A 15,284-nucleotide genomic window follows, 5' to 3' on the forward strand; every position below is an offset into this window, starting at 1 on the left:
AATAAATTCGTTCGTGTATTAAGAGCGTTTATACCTGCTGAGCTGGCAACGTTGCATTATTGTTAGTTTTTCTCGATTATTCCATGAATTGAATAAAAATTAAAAATGTTGTCTGATTGATCTCTTCTTAATATATAAGTTAATGTGTCTACTCCAATAATTATTCGTGGTAGACTTTTATTTTCTTTAAAAACCAGTAATAAACATTAGTTCGTTTTTAAAGAATATAAAAGTCTATCACGGAGTAGACACAATACATCCATACTTATATACATACTTAATATTATAAATGCGAAAGTGTGTGTTTCGTATGTTTGTGTGTATGTTTGTCCGTCTTTCACGTCGAAACGGAGCGACGTAATTTTTGGCACAGAGATAGTTTATGGGCCAGAGAATGACATAGGCTACTTTTTATCCCGGAAAAATGCACAGTTACCGAGGGAACAGCGCGCGATAATCGAATTCCACGCGGGCGAAGCCGCAGGCAAAAGCTAGTTAACTTATATATTAAGAAGAGTTAGACCACACCACCACAGACCACATTGTTAATTTTCATTCAATTTTTATGGAATAATCGAGAAAAATTAACGAAAATGCAACGTTGCCAGCTCAACCGGTATAAACGCTCTTAAACTAGTTCTTGCAGCGGCTTCGTGCCTGCATTAATATCTGCCACTGCGGAGCTGGCAAAAATATCTGACACGTCGTACCGTCCCTAAAAATAGTTGTGCCAGATATTTACGCACGCTTCGTCGTCTCAGATATTGGTGCGCTGGTGACTATACGCTTTGACCATTAGGTTATTTCTCATCAGTCATTCTAGAAATTGTAATCCATTTACTAACGCACAAACAGAAGTGCCTTAAAAATTAATGTATGTGTCTTATTAACTAAATGGCTCCTTCAGAATCGCTTTAACCCATATATGCCCAGTGGGTCGTTTTTGTAGAGTAATTGGATATTAAAAATTCTCTGTGTGATATATGAAAGACGATGACTTCAAATAAATAATTAATCAATGGATAATGATAACGATTTATATAAACTGATTATGAAATTTGATTACACAAAAATACTAGTATTGTATGCCTTAGTTACGCAGAACATAAACACATCCTAACTCACGATAAACTGTATAATAAATAATAGTTTTGAACTTCTGAAAATTGTTGACAATTACATCGCAGTCTTCATTTATATTGCGTGAAAAACATCCTTGCCAAATTACGCCATTGAATCTAAGGGCAGTTTCACGAACAACTTTACATCCAGATCTTGTGGGAATATCGATAACAACTAGCCTATGTGTTATTCCCAGGATTCAGAGGCCGTGTTCGCGAACGAAATCAAATGACAGATTTCCCATACAACTACTGTCATTTAATTGAGATCGCGACGCGAGCTTGAGAAACGTTAGGCAGGACACAATTATATTACTAGTTGCAACATTTCAACAAATGCATACGAGCGTAAGTTTCAGGGATTATATTTCTGTCAGCAGAGACATGCTGAACAATTATATTACAAACAAATGCATACAAGCAAAGTTCCGCATTTAGTAGGATTATATTTCTGACAGCAACATGAAACATCGCATAGAAATAGTGGTTTATTACACACGTGCCGGTATGATGTCATTAAAGTATGTATGCCGCGCTCGGGGGAAATTAGCCATCATTGCGAGTTGCGGCCGGGAAGCGCATTCAGGAAAGTGGTGACCGCTTTCACAATTTTAATAATTTCAACGGAATCATCTTTATAACTGAGGTTAAGAACCATAGCACCATATGGAAATAAAAGTGAAATTTGCATTGTTCTTACGAATTAATGATCGTCATAATGGAAGGGAAAAAAATCACTAAATATTTTTTTAGAATATCAATAGAATAACCATTAAAAATAAAATTGGTATGAAAGTCAATACGATTTTGAGAAATTCTAAATAGCGAAAGGCCAAGTCAAGATTATTGTTAAATGGCACAATAGAAGTTTTCCGCCGTAAATAGATGTCAAATAAATCTACAGATTCTATTTTTCACTTGTCTGAATTTCGGCAAAGTAGGTACCTACCTATATATTAGTCTTGCGCATTGAGGGATTCATACGAAATGAAAAGCTAGCAAAAATAACTTTATTATGCGAAGCATTTGCCTAGCCGTATCCTATTTCAGCTGGGGTCGGCTCTGCTCGTCATATTTCGCCGGTTACATCAGCTATTCTGGGTAAGCGAGACGTCAAATTAGGCTTCTAAGGTACGAAAACGTAAGTTTCAAATTATTTACGGCTAAAAAGCACCAGACTGATTTTTAATGAGAATTCATTATTAAAATTGCTACCTTACTGGGAGTCTAAATACAGCTTGTATTTAATTGCGATTGTATAATATACTATTAATATAGTCCTCCACATCGGTTTCAATGACGGCAACCCTGACTAAAACAATGTAACTTATTTCCTAGCGTGAGCCCTAATATATGTCTTAGACCGAACTTAGTTTTTTTTTTATATAAGAGGGGACAAATGAGCATGCGTGTCACCTGATGGGAAGCAATCACCGCCGCCCATGGACACCTGTCAACACGAAGGATATCACAGGTTTGTTGCCGGCCCTTTGAGAGATTGATAGGCTCGTATTTTAAAGATCCCTAAGTTGTATCGCTCCGGGAACACTGTCTCAGGAAGCTGGTTCCATACTTAAGTTGTGCGTGGAAAAAAGTTTCGCTTAAAGTGGACGTTGCTAGATTGCCAATCATCAAGGTGGCGAGGATGAAATGAGTGACGGCTGCGCGAAGTACGGTAGTGAAAACTAGCTGCAGGCAACAATCCGAATCATCGCAACACTCCTCATGATTAAATGCGGTTTACAAGAGAGATGCAACATCCCTCCGCATTGCCAGAGGATCAAGCCGGTCAGAGAGTTCCCGGTTGCCGACAAATCTAGCAGCCCCACGTTGGATGCGGTCAAATGGAAGAAGCTGATACTGGGGTGCTCCAGCCAAGAAATGGGAACAGTGCTCCATAAGCGGCCTAACCTGTGCTTTAAACAGCTGTAAGTGACGGTATGGCGTTAAGTTTTAAAAACTCTACCGCAGGGTGCATATTAATATACATAGTTGGTTTGTAAATTGTATGTAAGTACTGCATAGGAGGGATTGGGTCTTTCTCTTAAAATTTCGCGTTTGTGATCGAGTGTCTTCAAGCGGTTTTTTCAGAAGTGTCAATTGATATTAATTATATTGGAAATACACTTTTCACGGAAAACCAATATAAAAGAAATTCCATAACATTTATTTTGCAAGAAGAGCACTGAACATTGATAATATTATTCCGTTTCAATTACGCATGTCTCCAAGCATATAATGTACTTCCCTATTACTTATAATATCCTTTATAGCTTCGTCTCCGAATGAAAGTATAAATAAAGAAACTCTCGTAAATAAATATGAGGCGGTCGTTACTGTTTAATAAGCTTGGTAATTGGTCGAAGGCAGAGCCTAATTAAAAGATATTTCTGTAAAGATTTATTTGAAACAAATAGACGCTGATATTTTGTGGGTTACAAACATCCTGTCGACGTCCAATTAAGAATAGAACTGGTATCCCTGAATATCTTAAGGGACTGTTTCACCATCCATTGATTAGCGTTAATCGACGGTTAAATGTGATGCCGTCTCCGTCTATTCGAACAAAACAAATAGAGACGGCATCACATCTAACCGTCAGTTAACACTAATCAATGGATGGTGAAACAGCCCCTAAGAATATTTTGATACGTGAGTATCTTACCTTATAGATAATGGAGAATAATGAGCAAAGCTGAGAGAATTTCGGACATAATGTGACCCGGTGGTTAGCAAGATATGGTGGTAAACAGATAGTTTGACTCCGGGGAAAGGACATAGGATTTTTATCCCTGATAAATGAATACCGACTCTGTTTACCCAGATCTTTGACACCATGGTGAAGAATTATAAATAATTAGGGGATTCTTCTTAAGACACAAAAACAAGAAGACTTTCCTGTTTTTTTGGTATACTTAGCAAAATAGCTATTTTTACATAATCTTATGAATATTGTGTTGTATCATGTACAGAAATAGAAAAATAATATACTTTTTATCGGTTCAGATACCTACAAATAACGATTCAATATGCGAATCGGAAGTGAATTGGAATGAAAAGATAATATACTAGCAAGATTTCTATCAAACATACAAACACAAACTAATAAATCCGCACACAAAACAAACAACGTTTAAATTACGCCGATTCGATTCACAATAACTGTTTCAGAGTTGTTTAATTTATAAAATTATTAATTGGAAAGGATGTCGACACAAAGTTTATTTTTAAAATTAGATTCGTTTTATTCGCTTCCCCTTTATAGATTTAAAATACGATTGTATGGCAGCTGACGCTGGGAGGTTTTTTCCTCAGTGCTTTTTCAGACGGCTTTGTGACTATTTATTCGAGTGAACGGACTTATTTCCAATTTTCTTGTTCAAATAAGAACCGTTACTTTGTCGCAGAGAAAAATGAAACAATAGGTTTTTTGAGGAAACAATTATAAAGCGAGCCGGTCGCGGGGCCATTGCGATATTCTGTTCATATAAATGAATTAATTTCTGACGCTGTGCCGATTAAAGTAAAATGTAATTCAATATATAATCATAAAATCTTGCTTTGTGCATATTTTAACGGCTCCTCGTTATATGATTATGAGAAAAAACTATAATCTGACCATGTTTTGTGTCTCTATCAATTTTCTTACATATATTAGCTGTTTTCCAAAATTACTTAATGAATGTGCTCGTGTGGTCGACCCGTTGCAGCTAGTGTTTTACAATCTTTTGTGACAATTCAGGAGAAATAGATCACATAAAATATCAAAGCCAAATGCGATCCGCTTGAATATGTTACACACCTTTGCTTGAATATCTTCACAACCAGTTTTAAAGTTAAGTGTGTCCAAAATGGAATTTGACTTTCAATTATCAATTGGTTAGTATCCTGGGATAAAAAAATAACCTATAATAATTAATTAGTTTATAAAACGTGCTATGCAAATGCTCTAAGCTAGTATTGAGCTCCATTCCATCGTCGTTGGTGTTACGATTTAAGGTTTATAATGTGAAAGTAAACTTCACAAGCAAAACGTGAACGATTTGCTAGTTGATTACAGGGTCGTACCTTTGGCTTTGACCATCAAACTGTCACCCTGGCATGCCCTAATGGCTCGCGAATTCCTTTAAGATTTATGATTCTTCGCTTGCGTCTCTTTCTAACAACTCCAGTATGAAAGGGATGCAGCGAGGGAAACTGAGGTGTAGGAAAATGTATTAGCTGCTTGGCGCCGTGCCAGTACTGCAGGTCTGGGCTACGTGACTCGTAGCGCACGTCCTTGTTTAACGTATAAAGTGTGAAAAGGATGAATTCTGTAACAAAAGCATGTTACAAGTGTGTGAGGATATCAGTTGTGAGTTGGTTAGTAAGCTTGCATCGCTAGAAAGAGGTCACTTGGGCATTTTAATACACCAGAAACACCTGTTACTCTGTTTGAGACGATGTCATTTTGCTATTGTATTGTGAACTAAACTAATGTATTGCTTCGATTTGCGCTATCTACGTGTGTTACCGGCAGCCAGGTCATTTTTAAGGGAGGTTAAAGTAACGTATTTCTGTAACTCAACCATGACATTAATAAACTTAAATTCAGACTGTTAACTTTCTAACAAAATTTTAATTGCCAGCAATGTACAGCAAAGTAAATTGACCAGGGGCCTACCATGATCTTTTCATAAACAATACAAACGCAGAGCAGTTCAATTTAGGCACCTAAATTGAATCGTCGAAATTTACGTCGACGTTTATTTCTCAGAGCTGAGTCTCAATGGTTTACAAGTGAATGAAAGACCGATATTGTCTCTGGTCCGAAACTGAAACGCTAAGTCGCGAAAGGGATGCCGCTATATGCAAACCAAATATTGTATACTAAAACCTCTTTATTTTGGAAAACCATAACTCTATGTCATTCCGTGTTCTTAGCAACCGTTGTGTTGATTACAAATAAAATGTTTACGCTGTCACTAATCCACGAGTCTCTTTTCTCACTGAAAAAATAGTTTTATCAATGAGGAGTTAAGAAGCACAATGTCGTGAATACCTATGAAAAGTTATAAAACTTGAATAAAAGTTTAAAAGTTCTTGAAATTGAAAAATATTCCAAGTAAAACACTTAAAATTCCAAAAGAATTGACAGAATTAGTTACTTATACTGAATCGCTAAATTTGACACTGAAGCGATTCAATTCTCACTCAAGTTAAGCGTCATGGTACGAAAACCGCTTGAAGTGAGTGAATGAAAATGTCTGTATCGCTGTCGCTGATCCGTGCTTGAACTGAATCGCAAAAGTAACGTCGTGGTACGAAATAGCGATGCCGTTCAGTTTAGAGCCTAAACTGAATCGTATTAAGAGAGCGTGGTAGGCCCCCTGTAATAATCAAAGTATCTGTCGGCTGTCACTTACACTTTCTTGTCAATTTACTTTGCTGTTCATTGCTGGCAATTATAATTTTGTTAGAAAGTTAACAAAGTCAGAATTTTAGTTCAGTTACCTTAATCTTCCTTAAAAAAAGCCCCGCTGCCGGTAACACACTGTATAATATCCATCTTCTTGCTATCTAACAGCTAGCAATAGACTATTGACATTTGACTTTCGATCAACAGCACTATCAAGCCTCTATATATAAATTCAGGCAGGTGAATACCCGAGCCAGAATCCCAATTATCGAAACCAACGTCCAACAAATTGTCTAAGGGCGATCACAGACGAGCCGCACCCGACTACGAGCACACTGCAACCAGAATAGATGGTATTGTCTTTCCATAGGGAGCGCGTCTCCGTTTGTCTTGCTGATTTATCGCCCGGGTTACCTTTATTATGTTGCTAGCTTAGTTTATTGGCGGAATATATGCGGGATATAGCAGCTGAACACGCACGAGTCTATTGCCGTCAATTAATGAATATTTAATCGGCTCGAGAGCTTCGGCAAATATGGAAGATGCTGAGTAGTGATTACTCAGGCGTTACAACCACCTTATTTAAGATATGCTAATGAAAAACAAGCTGCGCCCCGAACAGATGTTAGTTTTGTTATATTGGGTTTGGAAAAGTCCATTAAACAGTTTTTAGAGGTGAAATACCGGGTGTGGCCTGTAATACGAGCAAAAAATGTAAACAGATCATACTCGTCAAACTGAACAACATTAGTTCAGCGATTTTTAAAAATAATTAGTTTTTTAATTTATATTACACTTTTAAGTTTATACGAAGAAGCAATGTAAAGCAAAATGTTTGATGTTCGTAGCGTGACAGGCGACGTCAGTTGTGTTCTAGGATGGCGTTCACATTATTTAGCAGAATTTAATTTGTATGAAAAAAGGAAAATTCAGACTCCATTATTTAAAGTCGCTGAACTAATACTGTTCAGTTTGACGAGGACGATCTATGTTTTATGCCGCAACTTGTTTTGACACTGGCCCCGTCTTATCTTCACCGAAGCATCAGGCAGCAGCAGCAGCAGAAATGCTGAAACAGGAAAATACAGTGTCGGTGCCGAATATGATTTTGTAGCTTTCGGCGTCGTGACCCTTGGTCCGTGGGGCCCTGGCGCTCTGAGTCTCTTCAAAGATCTATCAAAGAGACTCAGAGATACCACAGGAGCTCAACGCATCAATCTTGTGATCCAACGGGGAAATGCTGCCCGCATCTTTGGTACCATGCCGCCGGGTCCATTTTTAGATTTATTATACTTTTAGCTTATTTAATTTTATTGTAGAAAAGCTTGTGAAAACACACACAACCTGCTTCAAAATGTATTAATAATCGATTCTACTCTTGATTCTGAAAAAAAAACTACTAGATTTCCAGTTATTTGATTAGCATCTTGTATATCTTTCTATATAGCGTGTATTTTTGTTATAATCGTAAACTTTAATGGTAGTTAAGTTTTATTCAAGCTCCTAACGGTTTCTGGATGAAATGAGAGTTTATTTGCGAACGCTGTACTCAATACAGACATGCGACATTCCAAATGTTCTGGCGGAGGCTGTCACTGCGCATTGTTGCCGTCCTCCGCGCGCCGCTCGGGACTCGGGGTCTATTCTTTGCTAAAGAACTCGAAGGGGTTTATGTTGAGCTCAATTTAAAACTTCATTGTAAAGACAATGGGCAAGCTAAGCTTATTGTTGTTTCATAATTAAAGAGTTTGAGAGAGTAACAGCCGTGGTGGTCTAGTGGTTTAACCTATGGCATATTATCAAGCAGAGAATTGTGCGTTCGCATCTCTGAATTTTTCGAATGCGCGATATTTCATTTGATTTTACACGAGCTTCGTGAGGAAACTTGCGCGAACCTGCGAAGCAATTCCAAGGTGTGCGTGAATTTCCAATCTGCAGTGGGCTCGCGTGGGAATTATGGCTCAAGGACTCTTATTCTGAGGCCAGTACACACCAGTGGGGCATATAGCCTGGGACGGTGAACCAATATAAACTAATCAAAAAATATCTTAATTTTTTGCCAGATTCTCCTCATCAAAAAAAAAGGAAAAATAAGAAAAAAATAAGTACGACGAGCGAAGAGTGGTTAGTATGAATTGTGACCACAACGCATGGGTTGAGCGAGCGAAGCGAGCGTGCCGCGGTAGCGGCCGGCGAAGTGCCAGAACCGATATGGCGGCGTTTCATGATATGCCTAGGAATTTCATGATCTGCTTAAATTGGTCAAATCATGAAATGGCGGCGTTTCATGATAGGTTGTGTAAATAAATAATTTACTATAAAAATGCCATATGAAAGGTAAAACAAGTTACATCCCCTCTGTTTTCCGAGCAAATAACTGGGCCGATATCTTTTAAAATAAAGAAACAACTTTCCTCGATGGTCCGTTTGTCCCGGAAAGTGCAACTCATCCCGGTGAGTGAGTTTTTAGATACAAAATAAGAGTTAAGCGAATTCAGATCGCGTCCTCAAACGGGCTCGAAGAGCTTCGTCATTTTCCTTGCGTGCTTAAACAAACCTTTCAATCATACAAAAATATTGAAAGTTTTTATTTGAGGCCAGACAAAACGTAAAGCACTATTTCCACCGCGAACGGAGCGGACTTATTAAGTTATTAATGACTTGGTTCAATTAACATCGATCAACTTAATACAGGTTCTATGTAAGTTTTTTCATGATGTGCAAGTTGCAGAAAATTTACAAAAAGTTGGGAAAGTTCTCAGAAATTTCTGGAAATTTCCACAAAAAATATAGGAAATTTAAATTTTAGAAACGGAAAATTCTAAATTTACATTTCTATCCCCATGTATAAATTATCCCCATACAAAATTGTGAGAAGTTTCTGAAATTATCCCATATCAAAAAAATTCGAAATTTTGGAAGGTTTCCTTCGGCAAATCAGTACATGCAGTCGATCGTTGTACAGTCAAGTACAAAAATATTAAGTTATTCAAAGTTTAAAAAAAAAGTACCACAGACTCTTATTCCGACGCAATAAGGCCGTAGTAACATATTTTTGAGTGTTTTGAATAGACACTTATTTTTGCACTAGACTGTACGTTAAATTGAATCCAACGGAGTCCGTTCCGTTTGCGGTGTAAATTGTGGGCTTTAAGAAATAAAAGAGAAATTTAAAGATTTTTACGTATAATACTATTCAATGGAAAAAATCAATCGTGTAAACAAAGCAATTTTTCACGATTACTCCGTAGTTACTTACATTTGAATGCCAATCCCGATCATATTCACATCTCAATGAACTCACCACTGTTTTTAACAATCATTTTATCATGAAATAATCGTGTAAATATGTTTATTTTATATAATTAGTTGGAAGACGAAAATCCGTTATATTTGTCAAATTGACATGATAATTTTTTCCTCACTGAAGTTGGTCTATAGTCGGTCTTGTCTCTGGAAATTTAGTGCTGTACCTACAAGATTAATTATTTGACTGAACCAACCTTACCTACCGATAATTATGGCTGGCTCTGCAAATTGGGGAATTTTATTGGTTCAGGTCGTAGAGCGTATTCATAAGCATACCTATTAACTTATTCGTAATATTAATTATTTGTGTTAAGTTACACTATTTAATGAAGGTTTATAAAGGTTTCTAATCCTATCCTACTATTCCTACTTCCTACTATATCCTACTAATCCTACTAATATTATAAATGTGAAAGCTTGTGAGTGAGTATGTTTGTTACTTCTTCACGCTGAAACGGCTGGACGGATTTGGATGAAATTTGGCGAAAAGTTAGATAACCTGGATTACAACATAGGATACTTTTTATCCCGATATTCCCATGGGATAGGGATAAAATCTTGAAATAACAACCGCTGAGCTTAGAGTCATGAAATTTGGTATGTAGGTAGTTGGACGTCTGGAATAACACATAGGCGACTTTTTGACCCGATATTCCCATGGGATACTAAGACTAGGGATAAAATCTTGAAATAACAACCGCTGGGCTAAGAGCCATGAAATTTAGTATGTAGGTAGCTGGACTTCTGGAATAACACATGGGCTACTTTTTATTCCGATATTCCCACAAGATAGGGATAAAATTTCGAACTCATAACCGCTGGGCTTAGTCATGAAATTTGACCATGATTGTTTTAATGTAATGTCAATGAAAACAACGATTTAATTTTCGGGAATTCCCACGGGAATTTTTAAAAATCCCGGTATTTCATCTGCTGGACCTAATGATTTACGTGTGCGAAGCCGCGGGTAAACACTAGTTGGACGATAAAATAGTATTTTAGTACAAATTATGTAGATTTCTATTTTTCATATATTTTTTCTATTTACTAATATCACATCCACTGTGGAGTCCATTCTTGGACCAAAAAATCATTTTGACTTCCCTGTGTCTACTCTCATTTCCCTGTCTTATGTAAATTTAAAATACCTCTTCTAAATTAATAAATATTTTGACTGACCCTTTCAATTCTAGAAAAGATCATAAACTTGAGGAAAAATTCGCCAAAAAATATAAGTGAATTATTATTTATTAATAAGCCCATTCTAAATATATATGGGATATAGTAGGTACTTTTAATCTATCACTTTCACAGAAATATAAAAAAGAACAAAATAAAAAATTAATTAAAAAAAATCTGACTGCCTTAAAAACTAAGAGGCAGAAAATAAGTTTGTTTACTTATTTTGTACAATAAAGAGTTTACATACATAAGTCTGTGGTCTAGAACTCTGTCAAGTAGCTAATTTACAGTTCAACAGTCGGGACCCATTACCAAGAACTTTTGAGCTGGTCACGATTTGAATGGGTCCCGACTGTTGAACTTTAAATAAGCCACTTGACGGAGTTCTAGACCACTAGACTTATTTTCTTCCTTTTAGTTTTTAAGGCAGTCGGGTTTTTTACTTTTTTTATTTAATATATTTTTTTGTGTCTTTGATACGCGATAATTTTACCTGGGGTGGGCACAAGACCACACTGGGGTGGGCATAGCCCACCCGGTCCCCCTCTATATACGCCATGTGGTCCCATTGTCACCAAGTCAGGAGCTGACGAATGGGATCCTAGGAAAATCGAAGGCAACCCTCAATGCTACTTTTATGCTGGAAATTATTGTGTCTCACGCGAAAAATCAATTCAATGCCACTGAAGTCGCGGGCGGAATTATAATACTAGCTATTATAATAGTGAACTTTAAAATGATTTACATAAAAGAAAATACTTATTCCCTTCTTTCTAAAACTAGCCATAGATTTAAAAATTTGACATTGGCATTTCTTGCCTCTCAATCTCAAAACTCTTCATTCACTGTCCTGGGTGAGTGCTGGTGAGTTCTGTGCGTTAGTGGATTTTTCTGTTTCGGTGAGACCTTAATAGACGACATTTTTTCTTTATTTCTGGACTTCGATTTGCTTAACGATTTGGAACTATTTTTCTTGGAACGACAACCTTTGCACGGCATCACGGAATTTGTTATTGGTTACGATTGGATTTTTAAGATTATAATGAGCGAACTGCAGCCTGGTCCGTCGGGGATTACCCCGCCGACCAAAAAGGCTAAAGTGGTCAAACACCAATTAACTGTGAACGAAAGAAAAATTCTAGTGAATATTTACAATTATTTGGAAAAAAACACGCCTACATACCCATTCAAAATGGAAATTTATAAAACGACTTCGGAAATCATGGACGTCTCTCAGAATGTAGTACGTGGTGTTATGAAAAAATATCATGAAAATCAAGAAATACAGCCAAAAGTATGTAAATAAAATATAAACCTTTTATATTTACTAGCGACTCGCCATAGTTTTGCACGGGTAGCAAAGCATATCATCATCATCATCATCCCAGCCTATATACTTCCCACTGCTGGGCACAGGCCTCCTCTAAGAACAAGAGGCAAAACATATAGCATAGGTATGAATCACTCTATTTATTGGTGAAAACCGCGTGAAAATCTGTTCAGTAGTTTTGAGACAATGGCATACAGACGTGGGTAAGAACTTTGTTTTAACTATACCTTATTGTAATGATATATTTGTAATCTTTTTTATAATTGCCTTTGACTAGGTATGCTATTGATTATTTGTTTTAGGACTAGTGTAATTAAGTGACTAACTTCCGTCGATGTTTCTAGGAAAAACCTCCAAATCGAGCAATAATTGCTAACCTGGATGAATTTGTTTTGTCTGCAATACGCAGAAAAGTTCATCAGTTTTACTTCAATGGTGAATTGCCGACGGTTGCGAAAATCACGGCAGCGGTCAATGACGACGACAGTCTGCCTACATTTTCATGGACTACGATGTACAGAATTCTTAAGAAACTGAACTTTTCTTTTTCAAAAAGATCAAGAAAAAGTATTTTATTGGATAGACCTGACCTGCAAATTCTGAGGGTAAACTATTTGATGAGGATAGCCGAATACAGAAGGCTGAAAAAAAAGATATATTATCTGGATGAAACATGGCTTAATGCTGGTTAGTTTTATTTTTAATCTATTTAGACTCCTAAGGTATGTTTATATACTTTCATTGACTACTGGATGATTTTTGAAATACTCAATTTACACCTTCTGGAAGGAAAAAGATCCTGCAAAATTAAAATAATTGACCATCCATACTATTTATTAGACATTACATTAGCACTAGATCTCACTAGGGCACGATCTCTTTTTTATTTAAGATTATAAATAACTGTAAAAATATATCATATAATTATATTGTATGAAAAACCCCCTCCCCCATTTTAAGTCTTTAACACCATACGGATCACGGTTTGCCTTTTATATATTTAGATTTTATCCCCGCGATTGGTACACAGTGCTTAGTAAAAAGAAAACTTCATAAATGCCTATATGTGTTGAGTTTATGGTAATTCTTATAATAACAGTTTCGGCAGAATCGACAAGTGACACTTGTTCTTATTTCCCTGGTTCTTATTCCCTTGACTTTTGAACAAGGGAATCATAGTTTTCTTGCAATGAAAAACATTTTTCATTTTGTTAATTAGGGCATACCTGCAATTATGTCTGGATGGACAATGATATAAAAAGTAGTAAACAAGCATTTTTACGCGGCCTCTCAAGCGGATTGAAAAATCCTCAAAAAGGGAGAAGACTAATTATTACCCATGTTGGTAACGAAGATGGATTTGTCGAAGGAGGAGAATGGATCTTCGAGGCAAAAAAAACGGAAGGTGATTACCATGGAGAAATGGACGCTCATAATTTTGAAAAATGGTGAGTGTTGAAGGAAATTATCTGTCATTTAATTATACAGTGGATTCTATTAAAACATGAGTATAATATCCAGTTATAATTACAGGTTTGAACGTATTTTGGACAAGATTCAGCCAGGGTCTGTTGTGGTGATGGATAATGCCCCATACCATTCTCGCCAACTCGAAAATGTGCCTAACATGAGCTGGAGGAAGGACGCTATACAGGCATGGCTACAAAGCAAAAATATAGCTTTTGAAACAAAAGAAATTAAGGCGCAGCTACTCTCAAAGTTCGATAAGGAGAAATATAAAACTAAATATGTGGACGATTACGCTGCATCAAAGGGAGTAACTGTGCTTCGCCTTCCTCCCTACCATTGCGAACTTAATCCTATTGAACTCATATGGGCACAAGTTAAATCTTTTGTTGGAAGAAAAAACAAAACTTTCACAATGGCAGAAATCAAAATATTACTGAAAGAAGGGTTGGCGAGGATCGGAGCAGAAGAATGGGCGAAATGCGTCAGTCACGTTCTAAAGGAAGAAGAGCAGATGAAGAAGCTGGATGGGATCATGGACGTGGCGAGTGACGCTGGAATACAGCCCTTCGTAATAAATGTCACAGGCGACACTTCAGATAGTGATCATTACGATACTGAATAAATCTGTTTAAAATTATCCGTGAAAGTCAGAATGACGGTGTACCATTATAAATATCAAAGAAACATCTATTCTAAAAAAATACTCAAAATGTACTATTTAGTTTCTATTTTAAGAGTAATTGTAGCAGTCCGTACATAAAGTTATTAAAATGTGGAAATACACCAGCCGTCCTGAATGTCAGGATGCGGTATATACCATATACAGAAAGCCAATTTGCTATAAACCTATTGATTTTTGAGTCCAAAAATGTACTAAATTATGCTTAAGAATGCAGTTAAAATTTGAACAATCAATATCAATCAATATTGGGATAAAAGTAGCCTATGTGTTTCCATACCATCTACATACTTACCTAATTTAATCCAAGTCCGTCCAGCTATTCTAGCATCAAGAAGTGACATATAAAATTCCCATGTGAATTCCCAAAAATTACATCGTGGTTTTCATTGACGTTATATTAAAAACAACCATGCCAAATTTCATGACTCCAGCGGTTGTTATTTCGAGATTTTATCCCAATCTCGTGGAATAACGGGATAAAAAGTAGCCTATGTGTTATTCCAGATGTTCAGCTATCTACATGCCAAATTTCATCAAAGTCCGTCTAGCCGTTTTTTGTATAGTTTTATTTATATTATAATGGTAACCCTCTGCTATTGTAGCCGGGGGGATATTGTATCTGAGCCGTATAATGGCGTCCATACGACGCCATGCTCGCCATGTTCATGTGTGTTGTATGAAGATAGTCTTCTGACGAACACAACGTAAAATGGCCGAGAAGAAAATGGCGTCGTAAGGACGCCATCAGACGGTTCAGATACAATATCCCCCAGCTACAATAGTCCCGGGTCA

The 15,284-nt window shown here is 36.7% G+C and overlaps 2 protein-coding genes across 2 annotated transcripts in view; one reads left to right on the plus strand and one right to left on the minus strand.

Annotated features, from left to right (window-relative positions):
• side-II (sidestep II transmembrane protein) overlaps nt 1-15,284 on the minus strand; it is a 401,395-nt gene that overhangs the window by 99,159 nt on the left and 286,952 nt on the right. The gene's annotated exons all lie outside the window — the stretch shown is intronic.
• LOC141426286 (uncharacterized) lies at nt 12,557-14,455 on the plus strand. The gene is made up of 3 exons (XM_074085135.1): nt 12,557-13,027; nt 13,560-13,788; nt 13,874-14,455. The coding sequence occupies exons 1-3, from the start codon at nt 12,853-12,855 to the stop codon at nt 14,430-14,432; spliced, it is 963 nt and encodes a 320-aa protein (XP_073941236.1). The 5' UTR covers nt 12,557-12,852; the 3' UTR covers nt 14,433-14,455.

Source organism: Choristoneura fumiferana, chromosome 3 (genome assembly GCF_025370935.1).
Source record: "Choristoneura fumiferana chromosome 3, NRCan_CFum_1, whole genome shotgun sequence".
NCBI lineage: Eukaryota > Metazoa > Arthropoda > Insecta > Lepidoptera > Tortricidae > Choristoneura > Choristoneura fumiferana.